The sequence below is a fragment of the Mytilus californianus genome, unplaced genomic scaffold (genome assembly GCF_021869535.1).
Source record: "Mytilus californianus isolate M0D057914Y unplaced genomic scaffold, xbMytCali1.0.p SCAF_4, whole genome shotgun sequence".
In the NCBI taxonomy this organism is placed as follows: Eukaryota; Metazoa; Mollusca; class Bivalvia; order Mytilida; family Mytilidae; genus Mytilus; species Mytilus californianus.
The window spans coordinates 20351797-20377609 of record NW_026262690.1 but is presented as its reverse complement, the minus strand read 5'-3'; the positions used below and the strand labels follow the sequence as shown (position 1 = coordinate 20377609).

Genomic DNA, 25813 nt, shown 5'->3' with positions numbered 1-25813 from the left:
AAATCTAAGTTAATTACGCGTTTCAGGTTATATCCGTTTACAATTCGTTTCAACGATTAGTTAAAAACATTGATTTACTGAATTGGCGAAAAATTGAAAAATCCCTCATTCAACAAAACATTCAACATATGAAAGGTCGCAAAGGTTTTGAAATATTTTTCTGTGGATCTCTTAAGTCTTTGAAATTTCAGATATCTCTTTGGATCGTAAAAGGGAGGCGTAAAAAGGGGGAAAATACCTTCAATAGCACGGGCAGTTTTCTCTAATTGTAATTTCATGCATTTTCACGTCGATTCCGAAGTCACAACGCTTGCCTTAGGATATTACGTCACAGAAAGACTTGATTATTGAATGACGTCAGGTCAATGGTGTAACTCGTTCATATAATTTATGAGGCAGGTGTTACCTGTGAAAGGGGAGGCTGTCATCAAACCTTTAGAATACTATAGAATACCCAGCTAACAGCAGTTTAATATATCCTACCGTAGTCTATAATCGGTCATAATGTTGGTTCGTTCGGATTTTGTTATTGTACTTATCACACGGGAAAACTCCGCATTGACGTCACTACGCTAATGCCAGCGTACAAAATTAGTGCAGAATACATTTTTTCTACTCTTCTTAATAAACAAACATTTCTAAAGATATGTTTTCATTGTTATTTTAAAGTATTGTACAAAAATGCCAATTTTCTGATGGCCGTTTCAAACCTGACTTCCGAATGCCTATAAACATTCCAGAACTTCAGAAATCCCCTCTTCCGGCCTCCATTGCTTTGTTTACATTCCATTTAGCGTCATCAATCTTAATGGCAGACCAAACAGGCCAAGCAAATCGTATTTTTAAGAATTTCAAAATGGCAAGCACCTTACGTCTTACGCGATTTTACCGCGAAAAAAACCATCCAAATTGAAAGAAAAACCTTGGGAAACAAACAATAATCATGCCATATTTTTGTTCAGGAATATAGAGTAGGTCATTAAAAAACAATATACATATATTTTTCATAAAAAAAAAATTGGTTCAATATAAAGAGATCGATATTCTGACCATAAGTAAATATTCATATAAAATTCCATTGATATCAAATTTCATGGCTAATAAAGAGATTTCCTATTGAATAAACCCCCAATTTATTGCAAACTATTTCAAAGCAATATCATACAAACAAATAATATAATTGCCTTGTACTAAAAAATCACCTAATTGACAGTAGAGCAATTTGATTGGATATAACGATTCAATGTGTCACGTGGTTTTGAAGCCATTAGAATTTGAATGTAAACAAACCGGGTCAGCTGCTGCAGTATGGAACAACATCGTACATTCAGTGACTGAGAAACAATTATGAGTAACCAAGCTTGACAATACACAGTAATAAAAAAACAAAGTTAAGTCTACAAAAAAATAAAATAAAAAATGGCCTTAAGTGCACGACTTACCACCATTGCGGGATATATAAACGTTTATTGTCTAAAAAATCCCAGCATGATTTCTGGTGAAAAAGGACCTGAATTATGGAAACGTATCCAATGTTGTCCTATTGTTAGGAATTCTATATACGATGCAGTCCGGTAAATCCACCCACGTTAGGCTTTGATCGTATGTATTTCTGCTTAATCATACATAAATTTTATCATCTGTGTTTTTATCAGAAATGTGTTTGTCAGGTGAATCTGCTCATGCACAATAAATGTGCATGGAGGGCCAGTTTATCACATTTATGAAGGGAAAAGGTGATCTATTTATAGATCACTTATAAAGGGATTCCAGACAATCAAAAAAAAAGAAAATAAATTCGGCTGTTTTCTGCTCTTTGGCCGGGTTGTTGTCCCTTTGACATATTCCCCATTTCCATTCTCAATTTTATTTGTGAGCAATGATATGATTATCGTTAGCTTTAGGAACTGTATTATATATATCACTAGATATTTTCGTAATAAAGGATTTTTCTTTAAAATTTGACATGCAGTGATGATAAGAACAGTTCCTATGAATAAAATAGCAGACGAAATATTGACGGAAGTGACAATCACGGAAGTAAATGGGAGTGGGCGGGTTTACTGGATAGTACTGTATGGTGTCATTTTCAATGTAAATAATGATACGTTATCTTCAATTAACGTTTTTTTTTCTCAATTTATAGTATAGTTTAATTTAAAACATAATAATTTATACCTAAAAACAACGATTAAACAAAGTTGGCTTCTTACTGACCTTTTACAGATACAAAAATCTACCTGATTGATATGAGGTGAGATTCCCCAGAGAACTCATTTTATTTGCTATAAAATCATATTTTTAATAAGCTCTAGACTCAATATATTACCTACTCAAACAGAATCAATACAAAATACTCATCCTCATTATTCTTTTTGGTAATCAGTTATACAAATTTGCGGGTAATCAAATGACTTACAACATGGCACCATCTGTCAATAAAACAAGAACAGGGTAATGTGCAAACTCAACTGTTCAAAATAATTATTTTGAGTTCATTAGTATATTGATTTTTTGTTTTTATTGATTTTCTTACTGTTATATATATTAGGGACTTCCTCCCCATATACATTTGTAAAAGAACTCCAGACTGGTGTAGGAATTATGAATTAGTTGCACCAGTTGACAAAAGGTTAAACGACGAAAATGACTTCATTGAACAATCAGTTCTTACTGTAACATTATAACTTAAGAATTGGGACATTGGAAAATGGAAATGTATTGGAAAATGCATAAATTTAAGAGTGATGTATATGAAGCAGGTGTTACCTGTGAAAGAGAACAAAGCCTGTATAAGTTATTAATTAAAACTGATGTAAGTTCTAAGGCAATCAATAATTTTTGTCTTGCCTGTGACAAAAGTCGCATTATGCAAGACATAGGTATTACTATTTGGCAGCGGCGGCGTAAACTATTTGTATAAAGCTTTATATTTCTGAAGGTAGAAGACCTGGATGCTTCATATCTTGTATTGAGATACCTTATGTTTATATGAAGTTTCCGTCTGTCATATGTCCAATGTCCTTGACCTCATTTTCATGGTTCAATGACTGCTTGAAAAAAAATTGAGTGTTTTTTGTCATGTGAATTTCTCACTTATTACATGTATGAGTAATAGGATAACCATATTTGGTATATTGGTTAATTGCAACGTCTACATATTCGTCAGACAAGGTTCACCTGACCTAGACCTCATTTCATGGATTGTGATCAAGGTTAAAGTTACGTGATTGGGTCCCTTTCTCAAATGCTATAAGCAGCTGGTCAACTATATGTGTTGTATGGAATGAATGTAATGGGTACATGTCAGTCTGGCAGATTTCATCTGACCTTGACCTCATTTTCATGGTTCATTGTTAGGTGTACATGTCTGTCTGGCAGGTATCATCTGACCTTGACCTCATTTTCATGGTTCATTTTTTGTTGTTTGGGTCTGTTTTTCAAGTACTGTAAGCAATAGGTCAACTATATTTGGTGTATGGAATGACTGTAAAGGTACATGTCAGTCTGGCAGGTTTCATCTGACTGACCTCATTTTCATGGTTCATAGGTCAATGTTAAGTTTTTTTTGTTTTGGTCTGTTTTTCAATTATCATAAGCAATACATCAAATATATTTTGTGTATAAAAAAAATTGTAAGATGTATATGTTTGTCTGACAGCAATTATCTGACCTGAGTTTCTGCGATGCTTTTAGTTAAGCCTTTATCATTAAGACTTTCAACATAAAATCAATGGTCAGTAAAGCAGGCGAGACATTTCAGCGTGTGCACTCTTGTTACATTTATAAATTGTGAAAAAATAGAAAATACAAAAAATCACTCATTTAATAACAGCAAGTAACTTTTGAAAAAAATGATTTTCAAATTCGTGAATTCACATAAATTTCCCATGTCACAATGCTTATGTTATTACAACACAGTCAGAATCCATTGTTCGATGACATTGTTTACATGTACGCTGATTGACGTTGTGGTCAACTGGTGTAACTCATTTATTAAAAACAACTCTAGATTGGTGTATACCCCCTGCATCATTATTTAGATTTAAAGTAAATCTAATGATGATGAATTTACATTATGATAAACATAACTTATTTTTTAGCTTCTAAATTTTATTTTACAGTAAATGTGTAAATAAAAATGGGAGTCCAAGGTTTATGGCAGTTACTAAACCCAACAGGTCGTCCAGTATCATTACAATCACTAGAGGGTAAAATACTTGCAGTGGGTATCCTTTTTTAAAATCAGTATGTTGTTGGATTGTATGGTCAAAACAATGTGGATGTTTTTAGATAAGTTTGAAATGTTATATTAAAATTATAGCATGCAAATAACTCAAACTTACATTTACATAACCTTACAAAGCCTATGAGAAGTGAGAACAAATACTAGTAAATAAAACTTTCAGGCAAGCTACACTTCTGACAGTAAAAATCTGTGGGCTGTCAAGGAAAGGGTGCTGAAATTGTTTTAAATTTATACACCAATGAGTAATATGTCTTGCAGTTAACTCAACAGTAAAACAGAAAACCCATAAGCATTGATAAAAACATTATGAAGTCCACACACAGTGAGAGACCTGTTTCCATATCACACATGTATACCAAGCTCTAAATCACCATACTTCTAGACATGTAGAATAAAGTGAACATGTACAGGTACTAAGATTTGCTGTCAACATCAAATGGACACAATCCAAAGATATAAACACCAATCACATGATTTCTGGTTTGGAACAGACACATTACTTTGTTGGAGTTATACACAATAAAATTTATCACAAGAAAGCACTTCTCTTTGTGTATAGGTACAATGTATTATAGACATCAGAAACACAGGAACAAGTGAAGCACTTTGATTTAAAATAATTCAGGAAAATTCTCAGTTACTGAAAACTAGCTCACTGTGCTTACATTATTGATAAAAATAGTGATGCCACCTTACACTTTAATGTTAACCACTATACCTCCAAGTACTCAGTAGATTTCTCACAATAATCTCTAATGAAGTGCAGAAAAACTTTGATTTTTAGATCAGTTTTCTATTTCAGATAAATTGTGTAAAAATGTTAAATATTTAGAAAAAGATCAATATCAACTACAGCAGTACAAAAGAAAATGTAGTTGTTGAGTAAGAACAATTGTTTCATAATTAATTGCCTTCTGGCTTAAGGATTGTATTGTCATAACATTCAATTTATAGTTAGTACCATGATTTGGAAATAAAAAAAGATGTATCTTATATAAATTACAGCTATCTTCTTAATGAACTAATAAGTTATATTTTTGATATATTTCCTTAATCATACACCTAGATGTAAGTATATGGTTACACCAGGCAGTGAAGGGTATGAGGGATAGAGATGGCAATCCTCTACCTAACGCTCATCTACAGGTCCTGTTTAACAGACTATGTAAACTCCTATACTATAGAATCAAACCAGTCTTTGTATTTGATGGAGGTGTTCCTGTTCTCAAGAAACAAACAATGGCAAGTAAAAATAAAGAGAGTATCATCAATTAAATTCTTAGAGAATTGTATAAGTTTTAATTTTTAAAAGGAATAAGTAATAGTCAAGTTTTTTACATAGGAAATAATTTACATGTTATACATTTTCAGTTTTGAAAATTTACAAAAATGGTTATATGGTCTGGACTTGACCAAATGAAATGGATATATGGTCTAGACTTGACCAAATGAAATTGTTATTAGAAGTTGTAGATTTATAGTAATAAATGTTAAACCTGTGCACAGAGGACTGAGTTTAGTGTATATGCATGCATTTATTGATCAATAATTTCCAGCATAAAAATTCATTTCATATGACTTTAAGCTCTAAATCACCTTCCGTTTAGACAAATTAAAAATTGATTTAACAAATACTTCCAATGATCAAACATCAGCACCAAATTCTTTGCAGGATAAAAACACTAGTCTATCATTTCAACAGAGAGAACAAAATGATGATATGATATCTGACATCCCATTGTTTAATAGTAGCAATAATTCTTCAATAATGTTAGTTGGTAATTTTGCATCATGCTGAATGAGAAACATCTACATCGTTCAAATAAGATGAATACTGCAAGTAACTGAGATGTTAACATGGTAGTGGAAACAGTATAAATTTACATGTTTTTGTTATTTATAGTCTGGTAGAAGAGAAAAGAAAGAATTTGCAGAACTAGAAAGTGATAAAGCAACAAAAAATCTTGTGCAAAATTTAATGAAAAGCCATGCCATCAATGCAGTGTTGAAAAAAGATGACAGCAGTAAACTCAGCACATCTGGACCAAAACCTTCTACCTCAAATCAAGGAAAACCAGACTTGTTTGAGTTACCTCCCTTACCGGAAGAATTTAAAAGGTAATAACCGCATTCATGAGCATTAATAAACCATTTGAATTACTGAGTTGATTAAGAGAAATATTGAATTCAATATGCAGCTTAATAAACCTTTTTATATGATCCAGCTATGTCTATTTAAAGTAACATGATAAATATACACTTATCCAGGCACATGTGAATATTATGCTCCATATATGTTGTATATATTAACCTAGTAAATATCTTTTTTTATTGCATCACAATATATAGGATTAATATCTCATATTGCACTAGTGTGAACAAGGCTTCAATTACATGTTGACATCGGTGACAAAAATATGTTCAAACAGATTTTCAAGCTTACCTATACAATTACAGGGTTAAAGCATGAATATTGGTCACTATTATCCCTCATGGAATATATATTGCATTCAGAAGCTCTTGCAAAATATAAATCTACTCTGAACAATATTCATGCAATACCCCTATAATGTTGCAATTATAGCTGAGATTCAGAGAAAACCTCAATAAGCTGTCTTAAAATGGTAGGTTTTTTAAAACTAAAAAAAATATTTTTTTTGTTGCAGTATCAGTGATGAAAGCAGGAGAACAGAATTTTCAGCTCAAGAAAGATTGTTACTGGTAATGTTTATATGTGAATAAAAAAAAAATATGAATAATATGTGACTTAAGTGTAAAAGATATAAATGGCACAGCCTGATTAAAAAATGGAATTAAGAATAAACCCTAGTTCTCTTTTAGAGTAATCAGTTAAGTCATCACAATTTTTAACGTGGATTCATTATTATTAATTGTAAACCAATTATCAAGGATATCGTGGGTATAGGTAAACCACATATTTAAATGTTCAACAAATTACAAATTTACTTTTGCCAAATATGCAGACTTTAGCAAAACCACAAAATCAAATATCCATAAAAATACAATTTTGCCCCACCACGAAAATTGGTATCCACAAATGTTGATGTATCCACAGTATGTCATCTAGTATTTTATGTCATACATTTAAGGGTTTTAAAATTGTTATGTCATCTAATATTTTATTTTTTTAGTTGAAAAATAGCCTTTACAGACAACTTAAATGACCTTTCCTCAGTTTACTGCAGACACTACTGCATGTTAAGAGTCAAGGTTATGAGAAAACTGAAACATTATCATTGACATATAGTTAACTAAGACTGCTTAGCTCTTATCCTTCACTTGTGTAATAAAAGAGAGACGAAAAATAAGAGGGAAAATAAATGCAAACAATTAAGATTGTACCCGGTATGTAAATCTTTCATATTCTTTTGAATTTTTGTTAAGTAAAATAAGGTAAACCAAATTTTAATTTGATTCAATAGAAAAATGTTCAAAACATGAACTTATATTTGATACTATTATAGTTTGTCACAAAAAAAGAAAGAAAAAACCTATGGATTTTCTATACTTTTGTGAAGATATGATAAATTGCATGTCTTTGCAGGATGAGGTTGATTTAGACCAAATTGACATAGAATCAGATGTGTTTAACAGTCTGCCATCAGAAATGAAACATGAAGTTCTCACTTTGTTAAAAGAAAAAAAGAAACGACATACATGGAATCAGATACTAGAACTTCCTCAGGTAATTACAAGGTTTCTACATATTTAAAATATTTTTGGTTTTTGTGTGAAATTAACATTTGCATAAATACACAGCAAATATAGATTCTAATCCAGTCAGAAACACTGTCTGAGTATATACATCAAATGTTACCCATGAAAGTGTAAATGTAACACATTAATAATTTAGAAAAGACATTCAAAAGTTGGAAATAATTGATTTTTAGGTTAACTGTATCTGGACAGAATCATATTAAGATATCAAAGAGACTGCAATTGTCAGTGATACTTACCAATAGCAATTGACTGAAGCAAAACTGTTTACACAATGTAATATAACATTTAAAATGTGTTGATATCACCAGTACAATATAACAAGATGTGGTATGATTGCCAATGACAACTATCTTCTAATATTATTGGTACATTGTAAAGATAAGGAGACGTGATATGATTGTTAATGAGACAACTATCCAAAAAGGACAAAGATGTAAAAAATTAGAGGTTACCATACAGCTTTTTTTTTCATAACTGTTAGACTGAAGGTTTGGAAGATCACCAATCACTGAATTGATATCTTTAAAATCAATTATTATACCCCCGCTTTAAAAAAGGGGAGTATACTGTTTTACCTCTGTCTGTCCTTCCGTCAGTCCATCCGTCCGTCCCATGAATATTTCGTCTCATTTTTCTCAGGAAATACTTGACAAGGATTTCTGAAATTTGGTTTCAGGGTTTATATATAATAAGTTACACCCTGTGATGCGTTTTCAGATTCATCACTCAACAACTTCCTGTTTACCGAACACTTGTATTATTTTACACATGATAGCCAAGTTGAAAATTTTCGTCACATTTTTCTCAGGAACTACTTGACAAGGATTTCTGAAATTTGGTTTCAGGATTTATATAAGTAAGTTACACCGTGTGATGCGTTTTCAGATTCATCACTCAACAACTTCCTGTTTACCGAACACTTGTATAATTTTACACATGATAGCCAAGTTGAAAATTTTAGTCACATTTTTCTCAAGAACTACTTGACAAGGATTTCTGCAATTTGGTTTCAGGGTTTATATAAGTACGTTTCACCGTGTGATGCGTTTTCAGATTCATCACTCAACAACTTCCTGTTTACTGAACACTTGTATTATTTTACACATGCTAGCCAAGTTGAAAATTTTCGTCACATTTTTCTCAGGAACTACTTGACAAGGATTTCTGAAATTTGGTTTCAGGGTTTATATAAGTCAGCTATACCGTGTGATGCGTTTTCAGATTCATCACTCAACAACTTCCTGTTTACCGAAATATTTCGGCAGGGGTATCATCAGTGAGCAGTAGCTCACATTTTTACTTGTTTTAACTATTTCATCAACTGATAATGCACACTGTTTTGAATCTTAGTTATATATCGCAATTTTCAGAATAAAAGAAAAAAAATCCAAACAAATCTAAGATATGACTCATATTAACCAATAATATTAAATAAAGTTTATATGAAAATGCACATCATATTTAGAGGTTTATTTTTGTATACATTAAGGAATCTAATGACTTCTCCAAGTTTCAAATGGCAAAGTTGATGAAACAGAATAAGCTGTCCTCTCGATTGGCTGATGTTACAAAGGAAATGAATGACACTAGATCAGTAGACTTAACTCGTTTCCTTGGTGATGATTTTTATAGTGATGCTATAGAAACCAGAAAAATAATGTCAGACGACACTGCACACTCTATATTGATCAAGGGACTTGGAAGTAAGGAACAGAAAGAAGAAATGGAAAGAATAAGAATGGAATTGGAAGAAAAGAAGAAAGAAGAAAACTCTGATGAGAAAGTTGGAGATAAATTGGAAGAAAATAAACAGAATATTTCAGATAGAATAGATGAAATCATTGAAATTGAAGAAAGTCAGCATGATTTAAATGAAATATGTAATAATTATAAGGCAAATGAAGTAATTGAAGATAATAAGACTGTTATTAATAAAGATACTGCTAGCAAAATAAATTGTGCAACAGATGTAAATACTGAAAGACAGGATATTTTAAAAGAACTTAAGCAACGTATGAATGCTTTAAAGGACAAAAGTTCAGATGACGATTCTTTGCCTTTATTTGATACAAACTTAGTTGAAAGGAATGACCAGAAAAATCAACTTCATGTAGGAGGCAAGAGGGCAAACTTGGTTGACGAAAGTGTTGAAGTAATTGATGATGTCGAAGTTAAAGCAAAGAGTGAAAGTGTAGAAAATGCTTACGTTGAAACCACTGCAATTGTCAACGATCAAGAAACGATACTGTTGAAGCAAAAAGATGGCATTTTATCAGAAAACCATCAGTCAAAAAATTCATCAGCTAAAACTGTGGAGAAGACTGAAAATATGTCATCTGTCTCGCCAGAAAAGTCTGAAAATATGACATCTGTCTTGCCAGAAAAGTCTGAAAATATGTCATCTGTCTCGCCAGAAAAGTCTGAAAAAGATTTGAAGTCAACTCGACAAAGTATTTTAGATGAACTTCGTCAAAAAGTTACTGTTCTGAGTTCTGACAGTACTATTGAAAATAATGAGGAAGACAATATGGAAATCGATAATGAAAAGAAAGAGTCTGAAATGAAACAAGTTATTTCAGAAAACAGGAAATGTTTATTAAAGAAACAGTTATCTCTAGATGAGGAACAGGAAGTTAAGAGAAGAAAATTGAATCAAGACACTCCTGCAGAAGAAGCCACAGAGTCAAATAAATATCCACCAGAGAATAATAGTGAAAGTGATTCTGAAGGTAGGAAAACAAGATACTGTAAAGTCATAAAGTTTTGCAATGTTTTTATTATTGCAAAAATTGTGAGAGGATAGATTTCAAAATAATTAAAAAATTGTGTTTTAAATCTTAAATATCATTATTACTATGAAGCATTTCCTGAAATCGCAATAATAATTCTCACATTTTTGTCCAATGTTCAACAAACTTAAAGATAAATGCACACAAACATTTCGGAATTTAAAGTAGACATAATGGCATCAGATACACTGACTTGTCCTTTAAAAGGTGTAACCTTGCCGTGAACCATTACCAAATCAGCAAATAAATGTAATCTAACTGTACTTATGTTGTAATTTTTAGCTCGGTTTCGACTCCCTTTCCAAATTAATTACCCAAATTAACTGATCTGTTACAAGGAATCAACATTTACTAAAATAAGACTACAATTTCAGTTTGCCTGAATTCAGATTTATGTTTCTGAGAAGATTTATTCAGTATTTACAGGAGTTACGTACATCTTAATCTTGACAATGTGCTGGGTTTTTTTTCAGCCTTCATTGTATGTTTTTAGATTAACCTTCATCAGTAACACTCAGAACCAAATGTTAAGTCAGCCCTATTTTTAGCAAAAATGTGAACTTTGCCTCATTGAGTTGCAGTCCTAATTTCTTTAAAATTGATTAAATGATCAAATGTGAATTCATATAAATGTCACATATTTATGTCCAGTGCTGAAACATTGACTACTATGGTGATAATACCCTCTGGGATTTAAAGTGCACCTGCTATGGTAGAAATTCAGTGATACATGTAGTATATATATCACAGTTATACATACTGCTTTTCCTGCATTTTATGCATTACTTATATATATTTATTAGCATCTTCGTTCACTGAAAATATGGGCAAAAATTCATCCCTCCTAATCTACTCAGTAAAATAAACTCATTTTACATGATATTGGTAGTCTTTACATATTGCATTGCTTGAATTCACAACATCTTATAGTACCATTTACCTAAACATGATAGTACAATCTGTTTATTTTCAGACGAAGGGTTCATTGAAGTAGTACTTGACATAGATAAAGCCCAACAAGATGACCTATTTCCTGCAGACATATTCCAACCTGCTCAGAAAGTGGAAGAAAACATTGAAATTGTCTCTGATGAAGAACCAGTCTATGAAAAATACCATGAGGATGCTGACTCCTCCCCTGATGCACAGGAAGTAACTGAAGACTTACAGGAAGTGATGTCAGAAGAAGAAAATTCAAAAGAAATAACATCAAATTACAGTATTGATGAGATAGAGGAGAATATACATGGAGACTTAGTACAACAGTTCAAAAATTTTACTGAGGTTTGACATTTAAACTAACACCAATATGTCACTCTTGTAACCTTCGAAACAGGACATAGTCCTCTTTAATATTTTCGTGATGCATATGGTAATCAAATATTTTAAATTTATGGGAAATTGTTTGCCAAATACAACATGACAGCCTCCTTCAACAGGGTAATGCTTAAGTGTGAATGTTATAAAAAAAGTTAACAGTTTTGTATGTACAAATTTATTGATTGTTCTTTTTTTATGATTTTCTTACGGTTTATTAAACAGTTATGGTTTATACTTATTTCAAACTAAGGGAGGTAAAATTTAATACAGTTGTAGTGGACAAATGTATCTCTTTCTTGTCCTATATAATTTACCATAAGTCTTTATGCTGTTTGTTTCAACTTTTAATTAAGTAATTTTATTTGACTTTAGGATGATATGAGAGGTTATCAAGAGAATTTAGAGGCAGAAAGTCGAGATCTTCAGCAGGAAAGGGGAAAACAAGAAAGACTGGCTGTATCAATCACAGATCAAATGTACACAGAAGCTCAGGTAATTCGTTGTTTCTGAAAATTATTGAAACAACAATCAACAGTTATTCATGTAGAAATTTAAGAAACGTTATATACATTAAAATAATACACAGATTTTTCTAATTCAAATATTTGAAAAGGCAGTTTCATAAATATAATTTATAAATTTATCTCAGAACTAATTATAATAGAAAAAAAAAATGTCATATTAAATATAAATGATATAAAAATTTCTCTAAATTTAAGTTTTCTAAAGAAAAATTGACTGATGCATATTGTTATATCTCCACTCACGGAATGTATAGGATACTACAATGCCCTTGTCCATTCATCTGTTTGTTTGTGCATCAGTTCATCCTTCAAATACTTTTGTTGCATATTTCTCAGCCTGTATATGTTGGAATGATTTGATATTTTGTCTTGAACTTTATAATATTGAGGTGTAAGTGATATTCAAATCTGTCAGGCAATCACTTCCTGTTTGACAATACTTCAAATTCTTGTTATGTCCAATGACTTTTTGTTACACATAACACAGCTTGATTATTAAAGAAAGGTTAGATATTTGATGTGTGACTTGTACTGTGAAAGCATTGCCTGTTTGACAGTACCTTTCATTTTTACTATACTCACATAGCAAATATTATTTGTCAATGTCTTATAACAAGTAAGGGTATACTTTGCACAACATAGCTTGCAAGTTCTTGATGATATATGCACAAGTGTGTTTCTTCCAATAAAGATAATTCGATAGTGGATGTTCAGAATAATAATAGGCGGTAGACACATACAAGGAAAAAAAGCACAATAAATGAGGCAAATCAACTTTAGCCTTTTTGCCAGATTTTCTAATGTCCAAATACTATCATTCAGGATTGTAATCGAAGGACCAAAATGGGTTAATTTCTTGTAAGAAATAAGACCTTATAATCACACTGATAAATCACTACTACAAAATTTTTTATGCCATGTCTACCATGATAAGGGCCATTATGTTTTCTGGTATGTGTTCGTTTTTGTTAAAGCTTTTGGTAATGGAAGTTAGCCATTCAGTTGTAGTCACATCTACTTGAAACTAGTACACATAATCATGATGATATATAAACTTTTTTTTGCAATTTTATACCAAATAATAGTTTTGACCCTGTTTTTATAGTTCACTGAACATGGAAAGGTAATAGTGTGAAATAAATTCATGCTCAGGTTAAAGTTTTTGGTTAATAAGTTAACTGTTGAGTTGTGGTCACAAAATTTTGAAACTTAGTAAACATGTTTATTGTAAGGTGAAATTTAAAATCACATGCCAAACTATTATTTTGACCCTGATTTCATGGTTCAGTGAACATGGACATATGAAAGTGTAAGCAGGGCATGGTCTCCGATGGACACATATTCTTGTTTAACATAGAAATTTGATAAAAGAGTATATTTTGTAAATACATCTGTAACTATTAATCATACTTTATACAGGAGTTGTTAGAGTTGTTTGGTGTACCGTATATTGTGAGTCCAATGGAGGCTGAAGCTCAATGCGCCCAGTTAGATGTATCCGACCTGACACACGGCTCAATAACAGATGATAGTGATGTCTGGTTGTTTGGTGGAAAACGAGTTTACAAAAATTTCTTCCAACAAGACAAACATGTAGAATTCTTTTCTGAAATAAGTATCCAATCACAGTTAGGTAAAAATATGTGAATTTAATCTTCAAGTGAACTACACATACCAAAAAGTTTTCATAATTCAACAAAAACAGAAAAAAAGAAGATTTAAGTTATTAAAGTGTTACAGAAAATAAATTCCTTCAATGGTTCATTACATTTTTACCTGATACAGAATGTATATGTTTATTTTTATGTTTTTATTTATGATGTACAAGAGGTAAACATTTAAAAAAATGTATTTTTTATATTTCTCAGTTTAAATTATCAAATATAAGTTTGTAAATCACAATGTGTATAACATTGTATTTATCACAAAAATAAAACAATGTCTTTACATTAATAATCCTTGACTGATTATTGTTTAAGGTATTGGAAGAGATGTTCTGATAAAACTGGCCCTTTTATGTGGTAGTGACTACACACAAGGAATTCAGGGTGTAGGGCCAATCACTGCTATGGAGGTACTAACAGAATTCCCTGGAGAAAGCTTAGAAGGATTAAGAGAATTTAAGTGAGTTGAATGTGAAATTTTGTAAAACTTTTTAATGTACCTGTTTACTTGTTATTTTTAATATAATCAAAGAAAAAATCTAGGACATTAATTTACTTTTTGGAGATGTTTAATTGCTTTATGTATAACACCATGGTGGTCAGTTTAGTCATGCTTTTATTGATTTCTGAATGTCAAGGAAAGGATTCTAAGAACTAAGACTGGAAAACAAATACTGTCATGTGTGACAAAAGTGAATGACATACCTCTCGATTCATTTGAAAAGTTATGTTCCACATCAAATCAATAACATAGTAATTATGTACTGATGTTTAACTTCATTTGAATATGTCTTAATTCACTTGACGGAGTCAAAAAGCGAGACATAGGTATGCTGTTTCCGTTGTCGGCGGCGTCAACAATGTATTAGTTTGTGATTAGGTCTAGTGTATGGTGAACCACTAGTGGTAGGTCAATTATATTTGGTATGCAGTTGTATAAGCACTGGCATATCTCATTTCCATGGAGATTAATTGGCTCCGCCCCCTCAGTCATGGTCTATTGACTTTGAAACTTTTGCTTAGTTTACATGTATTAGTTTGTGATTAGGTCAGTTCAAGGGGAACCATTAGTGGTAGGCCAATGTTAATTGGTATGAAGTTGTATAAGCATTAGCGCATCTCATTTCCTTGGAAAATATTTGGCCCTGCCCCTTCAGTCATGGTCTATTGACTTTGAAACTTTTGCTTAGTTTACATGTATTAGTTTGTGATTAGATCAGTTTAAGATGAACCGCTAATGTTAAGTCAATGATATTTGGTTTGCAAATTTATTGGCAATTGCAAGTCTTATTCTCGTGGATAATATATAGCCCCACCCCCTTATCATGGTTCATTGACTTTGAAACTTTTACATAGTTTACAAGTTAAAGTTTTTTGTTTAGGTTTGTTTAAAGGGAATGACTTATGATAATTAAGTCAATGGTATTTGGTATGCATTGGCGCTTCTCATTTCCATGGAGATTGTTTAGCCATGTACCTTCAGTCATGGTTCATTGACTTTGAATATTTGCATAACTTACATGTTAAAGTATTGCTATTTTAATTTCAACATTTGCATTATCAAAATTACAAAAAGGCGAGAAATATCTCTGTGTTAACAGTTTATTGATGATGAAATTAATTCAATTGACAGTTATTAAAAAGCTCAACTTTTTAAGTATAATTTTCTGTTACTGGGAGATTGACAAATTACCTGAGGATTAGAGCAAATAATGAAAACAGATTGTGTACCTTCTGACAGGACAATCACATGTATTGTCTAATAAAAATATCTTCTATACTTTATTGAAGGAAGTGGTGGAATGAAGCTCAGAATCAGATAACAGCTCCTTTAGAACCCAAAATCAAGACGAAATTGAGAAAATTAGAGGTCCCAGAAGGTATGTTTAATCATTATATATATTAAAGGGCAGACTGCTGTATGTTTTATATATAGAAATACCAGAGAAAAGGAAAAACAGAGATGTAGTTAAAACTTAATTGTGAAAAATTGTCATTATTAGTTGGTAGTTTGTAAAGATAAATAACTATCATGCTTCAAGAAGACTATATGTTGACCTCAAGATGTATTTTGGTACAAATGTATTTTGTGTGTTGGGTTGTTGTCTCATTGATGTATTACCCACATCTCCTTTTTGTTGAGCCTTCGACTTTTGTCGAAAAAGCGAGACATAGCGATCCTACATTCCGTCGTCGTCGTTGGCGGCGTCCACAAATATTCACTCTGTGGTTAAAGTTTTTGAAATTTTAATAACTTTCTTAAACTATCATGGATTTCTACCAAACTTGGACAGAAGCTTGTTTATGATCATAAGATAATATTCAAAAGTAAATTTTGTAAAAAAAAAATTCCATTTTTCTCGTATATTACTTATAAATGGACTTAGTTTTTCTGCCAGGAAACATTACATTCACTCTAGATCTGTGGTTAAAGTTTTTGAAATTTTAATAACTTTCTTAAACTATCCTGGATTTCTACCAAACTTGGAAAGAAGCTTGTTTATGATCATAAGATAGTATCCAGAAGTAAATTTTGTAAAAAAAAAATTACATCTTTTCCGTATTTTACTTATAAATGGACTTAGTTTTTCTGCCAGGAAACATTACATTCACTCTGTGGTTAAAGTTTTTAAAATTTTAACAACTTTCTTAAACTATCTTGGATTTGTACCAAACTTGGACAGGAGATTGTTTATGATTAAAAGCTAGTATCTAGAAGGAAATTTTGTTAAAATTTTGTTCCATTTTTTCCGTATTTTACTTATAAATGGACTTACTTTTTCTTGCAGTTAACATTACATACAGTCTGCAGTTTAAGTTTTTAAAACATTTATTAGATTCATAAACTATCCTGGATTTTTACCAAACTTGGACAGAAGCTACTTACAATCAAAAGATAGTATAGAGAGGAATATTTTATTATTTTTTTTTCCTCATTTTTGTTGAGCCTGCGATTAACAGCAAAAGTAGGCGAGACACTGGGTTCCGTGGAACCCTACAAATTTTATTGATATGAATTACTTTTTCGGATATTTTAGTTGATTTCTTGGAAATTTAAAATAAAAAAACTTTCCAGTGCAGAGAGATAATTTCATTCCTTTTTGTTGGTTATCTGTTGGTTCATGGACATTATAGCAATTAAACTGAAGCTTAAGTACAAGCAAATTATTGTGCACTCCTGTAACTATTTATGCAGTAAAGGTTCATGGTTGATGAATTTTTAGTTACCAAATATGCATACAAAAAAAAATGACCGGAGGCCTTGATTTCATTAAAATTTTGAAATAACAGTTGTAATGAAGAAACTTTTCTTTTAAAATTCCCCCACAATAAATTGGGAACCAACCTTGTTATTAAATCCTGGAGGTTTTGTTTTATAAACTTTATTGCTAAATAAAATCATCATATTGAAGGCTTACCTGCTATACACAGTGTTCTCCCCAGGCCCTTAAAGGACCGCGGGCCCGCGATGTATAATTTTTCACCGTGGTGGTATCGTTCTTACCGCGATGTATAAATTTTCTCCGTGGTGCTAAAATTTTCAGTTAAAAAATCGTAAATCGGTAAAGTTTTAAAAGATTTGTTAAATCTTTTCCGTGCGGTATAAAATTCCAGGTGAAATTTGACCAGTTCAAACCAGTTCAACACATATTGTTTACACCACGTGATTGATTTACCTTTATGAGGTTAACCTTTGTTGATTGGATTTAACCGATGTAATTAACACTTTTTACATGATTCTTTTGTGTTTTAATTTAGAGATCATAACTTTATGATCAAAGATAACTATTTTAAGGCTTCACTCACCACCTGACAAGTCGGCAAATACTTTGTACACAAACCGTGTTGACCCGATAGTTGTACACACGGCGGTACATATTTTTTACATTATAAAGTTAGCTCAATACTTATTATATAGTTTTATATGTCTCTGATTAAACCATGGCCAAATTTATCTTTAATTGTGACATAGTTATTGCATGCTATTCCGGTTTCAAACTGTCAACAAGTAATTCAAAGGAGAAGGATCACATGACCCAGTTAGTTCACGTAGAATATTCAAGATTATTTACAATTAACTGCAATCTATTCTATTTTATAAATAAAATGCACGACTGTACCTTAAAACTGGATATATATATCCATATGATCATTAATGAATAACAGAAGTGATCTTGCAATTTTAATCCATAAGCACATGTTAAATCTATTTATATCTACTTCCTGTCATTTAGGCGGGAAAATAGGGAGACTTTGTTGTTGACATTGAATATGTTACTTATAGATCTATAGACCCAAGATAAATTTATAGATTTAGCAATTCTTTTGAAATGGATCATGACAAATAAAGATTTGGATTTCAGTGCAGTATTAAGTCTGTATCTATGTTTGATTATCACCAAAGACAAGAAAGGCTAATATTTACATGTTCATGAAATCTATGGCAAAATGTTTTAAAATTTATGAAAAATTTCTTTTTATTAAAATTTAAGATAGAAACTGGTTCAGATTATTACACAATTTTGTTTCTTGTTAATTTTATATCTCCTTATGACAGGAATCCTTTCACATACAACAACTTTCTTTCTAGAAACTAGAAAGGTTTTTTAAATTGAACATTTTTGTTCTCTTTTGAATCTGGGAACAGTATATCTAACAATATATATGTTCCTGTTTGAATGATATTTTATTTTTATTGATCATGGATTTTATAAAAGATTTAATTACTTTAAATTTAGATGAATATTATGTAATGAATCATGTTTTATTTATTTAAAAAAAATGTTAAAAGTATACAAACTGTTTATTGATCTTTTTAACCAATAATATTCTGACATAACACAGTACCACAGTATTAAAACTAAACAAGAGACATAAAAACTGCAGTAACTAGAAATATAGCGACGCCACACGACACAACTGATTGTATGAATCATTTCACCAAGCTGTTCACACGCGTTACCCTGGTGCTATCCAAAAATCCTGGGGAGAACACTGCTATACATGACAACATTATTCAATAGATGATTTCATCCGCTTTCATATCTTGTCTGTATTCCATTGCAGCTGTTTTCAAATTCATGGAATTGAATTGCAGTGTTTTGTGAATTTTTTGACACCAATATTGATTTTGTTACGCCCCACCTACGATAGTAGAGGGGCATTATGTTTTTCGATCTGTGCATCTGTTCGTTCGTTCGTTCGTCCGTCCGTTCATCCGTCTGTCCCGCTTCAGGTTTAAGTTTTTGGTCAAGGTAGTTTTTGATGAAGTTGAAGTCCAATCTACTTGAAACTTAGTACACATGTTCCCTATGATATGATCTTTCTAATTTTAATGCCAAATTAGAGTTTTGATCCCAATTTCACGGTCCACTGAACATAGGAAATGATAGTGCGTGTGGGGCATCTGTGTACTATTGACACATTCTTGTTATCAGTAAATTAAAACCATACTAAATATTACACATATGTACTTTCACGGTACTACGATCTGTTGATACCTATAGTTTGGCATTGCACAAGGTCATGTTTTTCTCTGACTGTTAATGACGTCTTTACACTAAATCCATTGGATGTTGGATGTGTATATACGTACTGATTGATATTTTAGTCTTAGATACATGATTGTTTTCATTGGTTGTTATTGGCTTTGAACAAGCTGTCAGTAACTGCGAGTACTCTCAGATCTGTACTTAGTGTATTTTTGTTTTTGGGATATATAAGTACCCGTCCACGTCCACTCTGTGTTTTTGTTAGATGTATTTCTATTTGTATCCATCTGATGAGTTAAGCCTTTTTCAACTGATTTTTATAGTTTATTCTTATGTTGTACTGTTACACCACTGTCCCAGGTTAGGGGAAGGGTTGAGCGCTCACAAACATGTTTAAACCCGCCACATTCTTCATGTGCCTGTCCCAAGTCAGGAGCCTGTAGTTCAGTGGTGGTCGTTGGTTCATGTCTGCCATATTTGTTTTTTGTAAATTGTTTTGTTATAAATTAGGCCTTTAGTTTTCTAAATTGAATTGTTCATATTTTTCATGTCGGGGCCTTTTATAGCCGACCATATGGTATGGGTTTTTCTTATTGTTGAAGGCCGTACAGTTGCCTTTAATTGCTTACATCCACTTCATTTGAACTTTGGTGGATAGTTGTCTCATTGGCAATCATGCCACATCTCCTTATTTTTATAAAGTTAAAAAAAAACAATGTAGGTAATTTTGGATATGGTATTGTTATCTGCAAGGACCAGTAATGTCACTTGTGAATCTAGTTCCTAAATTATAGAAATTTACTATCAATTATAAAATTGTTGTCATATTTTTCTGTTTTTGAGTCGGACAGAGATCGAGGTTTGTCAAATGAACCAACAATATAGTCATTCCATTCATAAATTCTAAATCTCTTATGACTTTTGCTCAATGTGAACTGATCTCAAATTTATGTCACCTGAAATCAACGAGTTACACTGCATTGAAGGGCATCATAGAAGCTGATTCTACAATAGATAATATTTTTTTATTCCTTTGAAGCAAATTTTATGTCTAAAGTAAGCTTTGCTATAACTTTATATGAAAACAGTCAGTTTTCTAAATTCAAGGGTGTCATAAAGTGATGACGTCATGTCCCAACACGCGTATCTTCCTATGACGTGGTAAAAGAACAAAAGAATCAAGATTTCCAAGTCTTGCTTGGATCAAACAAAACCAAGTTTTTAAAAGTAAAATAAGAATAGCTTTTTGAAGATAATAGCAGTATGCTGTATTTACACAACACATTCATTATTGCATACAATGCAAGGTGACGGTAACTGGTCCTCGACCAGTATGAGTCTAGGTCAAAATTATACATTTTCATATAATTCTTTAAAGGATTGGAATGCATAGTCTTATGGATGAAACAAGATATTGAACAATATTATAGAATTAAGTGATGAGTTATTTTAAATCAATTGAATTCTTTCATATAAACAGTGTGCAAGAAATATACAGAATTATATACCAAAAACATGCTTATCTCCTGTTTTCTATTCCTAGGTTTTCCTAATGAACTTGTAGTAACAGCCTACATGAAGCCTGAAGTAGATGATTCAGATGAGAAGTTTGCCTGGGGACAACCAGAACTAGATCTTATTAGATTGTATCCTTAAAAATAACTTTAAATAAACATTGGACAACAAACAAAAAAGATGATCAAGGAAAAAAAGACTACAGTGTATATGATTTTTTATAATACTTGTATAACAACCTTTTTATGTCATTGTGGTGCATAAATGTTAAAATTTAGTCCAGATTATTACTATGTTAAATTCCTTATAGTTTGAATACAGATTTACAAAAACAAAGTTTGGCTGGAGTCAGGAAAAATGTGATGAAACTCTGGTTCCAATGATGAAACAGTTTAATTTGAGACAAGTATGAGATATATATTATGTTAAATGTGTGTTAAAACTCTAACTTTTATGAAAAAAGCAACTAAAGTATGTCAAAGTAACATGTATTGTTATGTTTGAATACTATAAAATGATTAAAATACATTTGCCAAAAACATTGTTTTCTCTCCAATGGAGCTTGTATTTTCAGAAAAGAGTATTTCTACATGCTATTATTTCAATTGCAAAGTATTTTTTACAGCCTTTCATGTTCATCTTACTCTATAATGAAATCTGTATTCTTTTATAGACACAGACAAGAATAAACACATTCTTTCAACCAGAACATTTTATCCAGCCAAAAAACATTAAAAGTAAAAGACTGCAAAGGGCTCTTGATATCATGCAAGGCAAAGTCAATGATGAACCAGTCCAATCTTCTGGTAGCCTAATAAAACAGTCAGTAAGTTCTCCAGTTATGCCAGGTATGCAACAAGTGAGGACGATGGCAAGACAAATCACTGTTGGAAAAGGTCGGGGCAGAGGTAAAGGGAAGGGAAAAGGTAAAAGTTCAATGGGTCAAAAGAAGACAAGAGCAACAATAAAAAATGAAGTAAATTTGTCAGAGAGCAGTAGTGAATCAAGTGGTGATGAATTAATTGCTAGTCTGGATTATGAAAGTATGATGGGAGAAAGTAGGGAACAGTCTAATACTGAACTAGGATCCAGTAGTCAGATCATGACTGGTACAAATGTGAGAAATATGAAAAATAATTCCAGGGAAACAGCTAAGAAATCAGTGAGAAGTAAATCATCATCTACAAACAACAAAAAGTCTGCAGTTGTTACAACTGCTATTTCTCAATCAACCTCTGTTAATACTGCAGCAAGTGATAACAATAGTGCTTTAGGATCTGGTTCTCAGAGTAGCTCTACTGCTGATCAGGGTACCAGCAAAAGTCGAAGGACTAAGCCAAATATAACAGTGGGTAAAGCAGGTCATGCCACTGAGGATTTTTCTTTAGATTTACCAAAGGAACCTATAGCTATGAAAGGTTTCTTGGAGGATGAAGTTCATGCCTTTGATAAAAAGAAAAAACTGAAATCAAAGACAGTAAAAAATAAAAAAGAAGAACTAAAACCGCAAAAGTCTGAGAAATCAAAACCAGATAAGACAATAGAAGTGAAAAAGATTGACAAAGGAAAATCATTAGTTAAAAATGGGAAAAGTAGAGTTAAATCATCAAAATTCAACAGACAAGAAATTTCAAAATCTGATGTTAACATGTTTGAAAATGATAAAAATTCTCAGGCAGCTGTTACAGTTAATGACCCGGATGATTCAGCAAACGTGTCTTTTAATTTGTTAAACAGAAGAACGCGAAGTTGTCGAGCAGGGACAGTAAATAGAGTGATGGTTGTATCAGATTCAGATAGCAATTAAGGTTATTAAAGCAGGGACAGTAAATAGAGTGATGGTTGTATCAGATTCAGATAGCAATTAAGATTATTGTAGGATTTGTAGAACAGAGACAGTAAATAGAGTGATGGTTGTATCAGATTCAGATAGCATACAATTAAGATTATTGTAGAAGAATAAGTTAGATATTTTCTGAAGGTTGTTGCTTCAGTCTACTGAAGGAAGTCTTATGTTTATGATGTAATTTTTCACAAAATATTTGTGCATTATGAAATTATATTAGCAATTCAGCAAAAATATTAAGTGCAAGTTTAAGAGTGCCATAATCTGATAATGCTAACGATACAGAACCCAAATTGCACCGAGTACCCAAATTGCACCTATTTAGCAAAAATAGCAGCGAAAATCTTACAAGTTTTCTAAGGGACTAAACAATTTATGTTTTTTTATCATTTGAAATTATGCACGTCTCTCAAATAGGTAAATGTATTTAAATATTCACAGAACATGCACAGTATAAATCAACAGATGAAGTGTTTACTGGAAAAAGTAAAATCTACCAAACGTTGCCATGCGACGTCCATAAAAAGTCATCTTTTAAAAATGAGCAAATACAATATGTTACAGGCGTCCATTTCTTAAAAAATGAATAGAAAGCATGGACTATTGTCAAATTGTTCTAAATATTTGCAGAAATAATACAAAACATCAGTTATTAGATTTTTACGGACGTGAATTTAAGCATGGATGCAATTTGGGTACTCCTCATTACAGAATCATGGGTCGTTTGGAGGTCAGTTCAAACCCATTTTTCTATGATTCAATATGGATTAAAATTTAAATTGGTGGGACTATATAGTAAATAATGATACATCTACAAAATGGAAACTTTTGTCAGGATCATAAAAAAACGTAGGTGAAAAAACTATCAAAATAGGTGCAATTTGAGTACCCCCACGTTATATTTATTCTACCTCAGTTTTACTTTATGTCAGAAGGAAAGGGTAAACTGCCTGCTGTATTAATTACCATTTGTTAAGCAGGCTGTCTTCTGATTTAAATTTTTCTATTGTATTTTTCTCAGCAACTAGATATGATAACTTCTTGCTTTTTGGTTTCAAGCATCCTTTTAGCTACCAGCTATAGCATGTCTTTTACTTTTAACTACCAGCTATAGCATGTCTTTTAGCTACCAGCTATAGCATGTCTTTAGCTACCAGCTATAACATGTCTTTTAGCTACCAGCTATAGCATGTCTTTTAGCTACCAGCTATAGCATGTCTTTAGCTACATGTACCAGCTATAACATGTCTTTTAGCTACCAGCTATAGCATGTCTTTTAGCTACCAGCTATAGCATGTCTTTAGCTACCAGCTATAACATGTCTTTTAGCTACCAGCTATAGCATGTGTTTAGCTACCAGCTATAGCATGTCTTTTAGCTACCAGCTATAACATGTCTTTTAGCTACCAGCTATAACATGTCTTTTAGCTACCAGCTATAGCATGTCTTTTAGCTACCAGCTATAACATGTCTTTTAGCTACCAGCTATAGCATGTGTTTAGCTACCAGCTATAGCATGTCTTTTAGCTACCAGCTATAGCATGTCTTTTAGCTACCAGCTATAGCATGTGTTTAGCTACCAGCTATAGCATGTGTTTAGCTACCAGCTATAGCATGTCTTTTAGCTACCAGCTATAACATGTCTTTAAGCTACCAGCTATAGCATGTCTTTTAGCTACCATCTATAACATGTCTTTTAGCTACCAGCTATAGCATGTCTTTTAGCTACCAGCTATAACATGTCTTTTAGCTACTAGCTATAACATGTCTTTAAGCTACCAGCTATAACATGTCTTTTAGCTACCAGCTATAACATGTCTTTTAGCTACCAGCTATAACATGTCTTTTAGCTACCAGCTATAGCATGTGTTTTGTACATTACCTCCTTATTTGGTGACTAGATATATTGCCTTTTAATGAAATGCATATAGAAACTCTCAGTAAATTTATAAAATAATGAGTCCACTTTATAATGTTTTCTCTATTTATAGCTATGGTATAGTTTTTTATGTATTGTTTTATGGACATGTTTGTCTATTCATCATCTTTAATTTTTTGCCATGGCATTGTCAGTTTCCCTTTGACTTATGAGTTTGTAATTTTCCTTCTGTATCTTCCGCCTCTTTTTTGAACTTCTTGCATTGGTAAAAAATGGATAAATCACTGTCATACATACAAGTGTTTATGGATCTCAAGTTATTATTATGCCCGGCCTAAGATAGTAAGGTAGCATAATATTTCCTGATCTGTGTTTCTGTCTGTTACTCCATCCGTTTGTTCAACTGTTCCTTATCAGGTTAAAGGTTTTGGTTAAGGCAGTTTACCATGAAGTAGTGGTCAAATCTAATTGAAACTTACTACACTGTAACACATGTTCCATATGATGGGAACATTTTTAGAATATATGCCAAAATTGGTTTTGACCTATATTTTTCAGGTCACTGAATAGGGAAAGGTGTTAGTGTAACTGTGTTAGTGGGGCATGGTGTCCCATTTACACATATTCTTGTTTTTTTAACATTTGAATTACCATCATCTAAGTTAACATTGAAAATTAATTGTAAAAGAAAATTGAGTTTTTTTAGTGCCACTGTTCCAAATATCAGCCAAGTAAGTTGGTATGGGAACATTGTCTGTCAATTTCTAACCTTTTTACTCATAAGAAGTTTGAAC

The 25813-nt window shown here is 31.9% G+C and overlaps 1 protein-coding gene across 4 annotated transcripts; it reads left to right on the top strand.

The window, feature by feature from the left end:
- The first annotated feature begins 74 nt into the window (after positions 1-74).
- Positions 75-24377, top strand: LOC127737640 (DNA excision repair protein ERCC-5-like). 4 transcript variants are annotated; one of them, XM_052248492.1, is made up of 15 exons: positions 75-144; positions 4125-4229; positions 5316-5491; positions 6153-6367; positions 6916-6970; positions 7815-7955; positions 9480-10719; positions 11753-12063; positions 12472-12591; positions 14043-14256; positions 14603-14747; positions 16079-16167; positions 21323-21425; positions 21616-21700; positions 21968-23173. In XM_052248492.1, exons 2-15 carry the CDS (start codon positions 4142-4144, stop codon positions 23099-23101), a joined length of 4116 nt encoding a protein of 1371 aa, XP_052104452.1. In that variant the 5' UTR covers positions 75-144; positions 4125-4141; the 3' UTR covers positions 23102-23173. The 4 variants fall into 4 exon arrangements, with proteins under 4 accessions (XP_052104452.1, XP_052104453.1, XP_052104454.1 ...); XM_052248493.1 differs by lacking the exon at positions 75-144 and adding an exon at positions 23240-24377 and having other exon boundaries at positions 4057-4229; positions 21968-23102; XM_052248494.1 differs by lacking the exon at positions 75-144 and having other exon boundaries at positions 4057-4229; positions 21968-23102; positions 23164-24377.
- The last annotated feature ends 1436 nt before the right edge of the window (positions 24378-25813 follow it).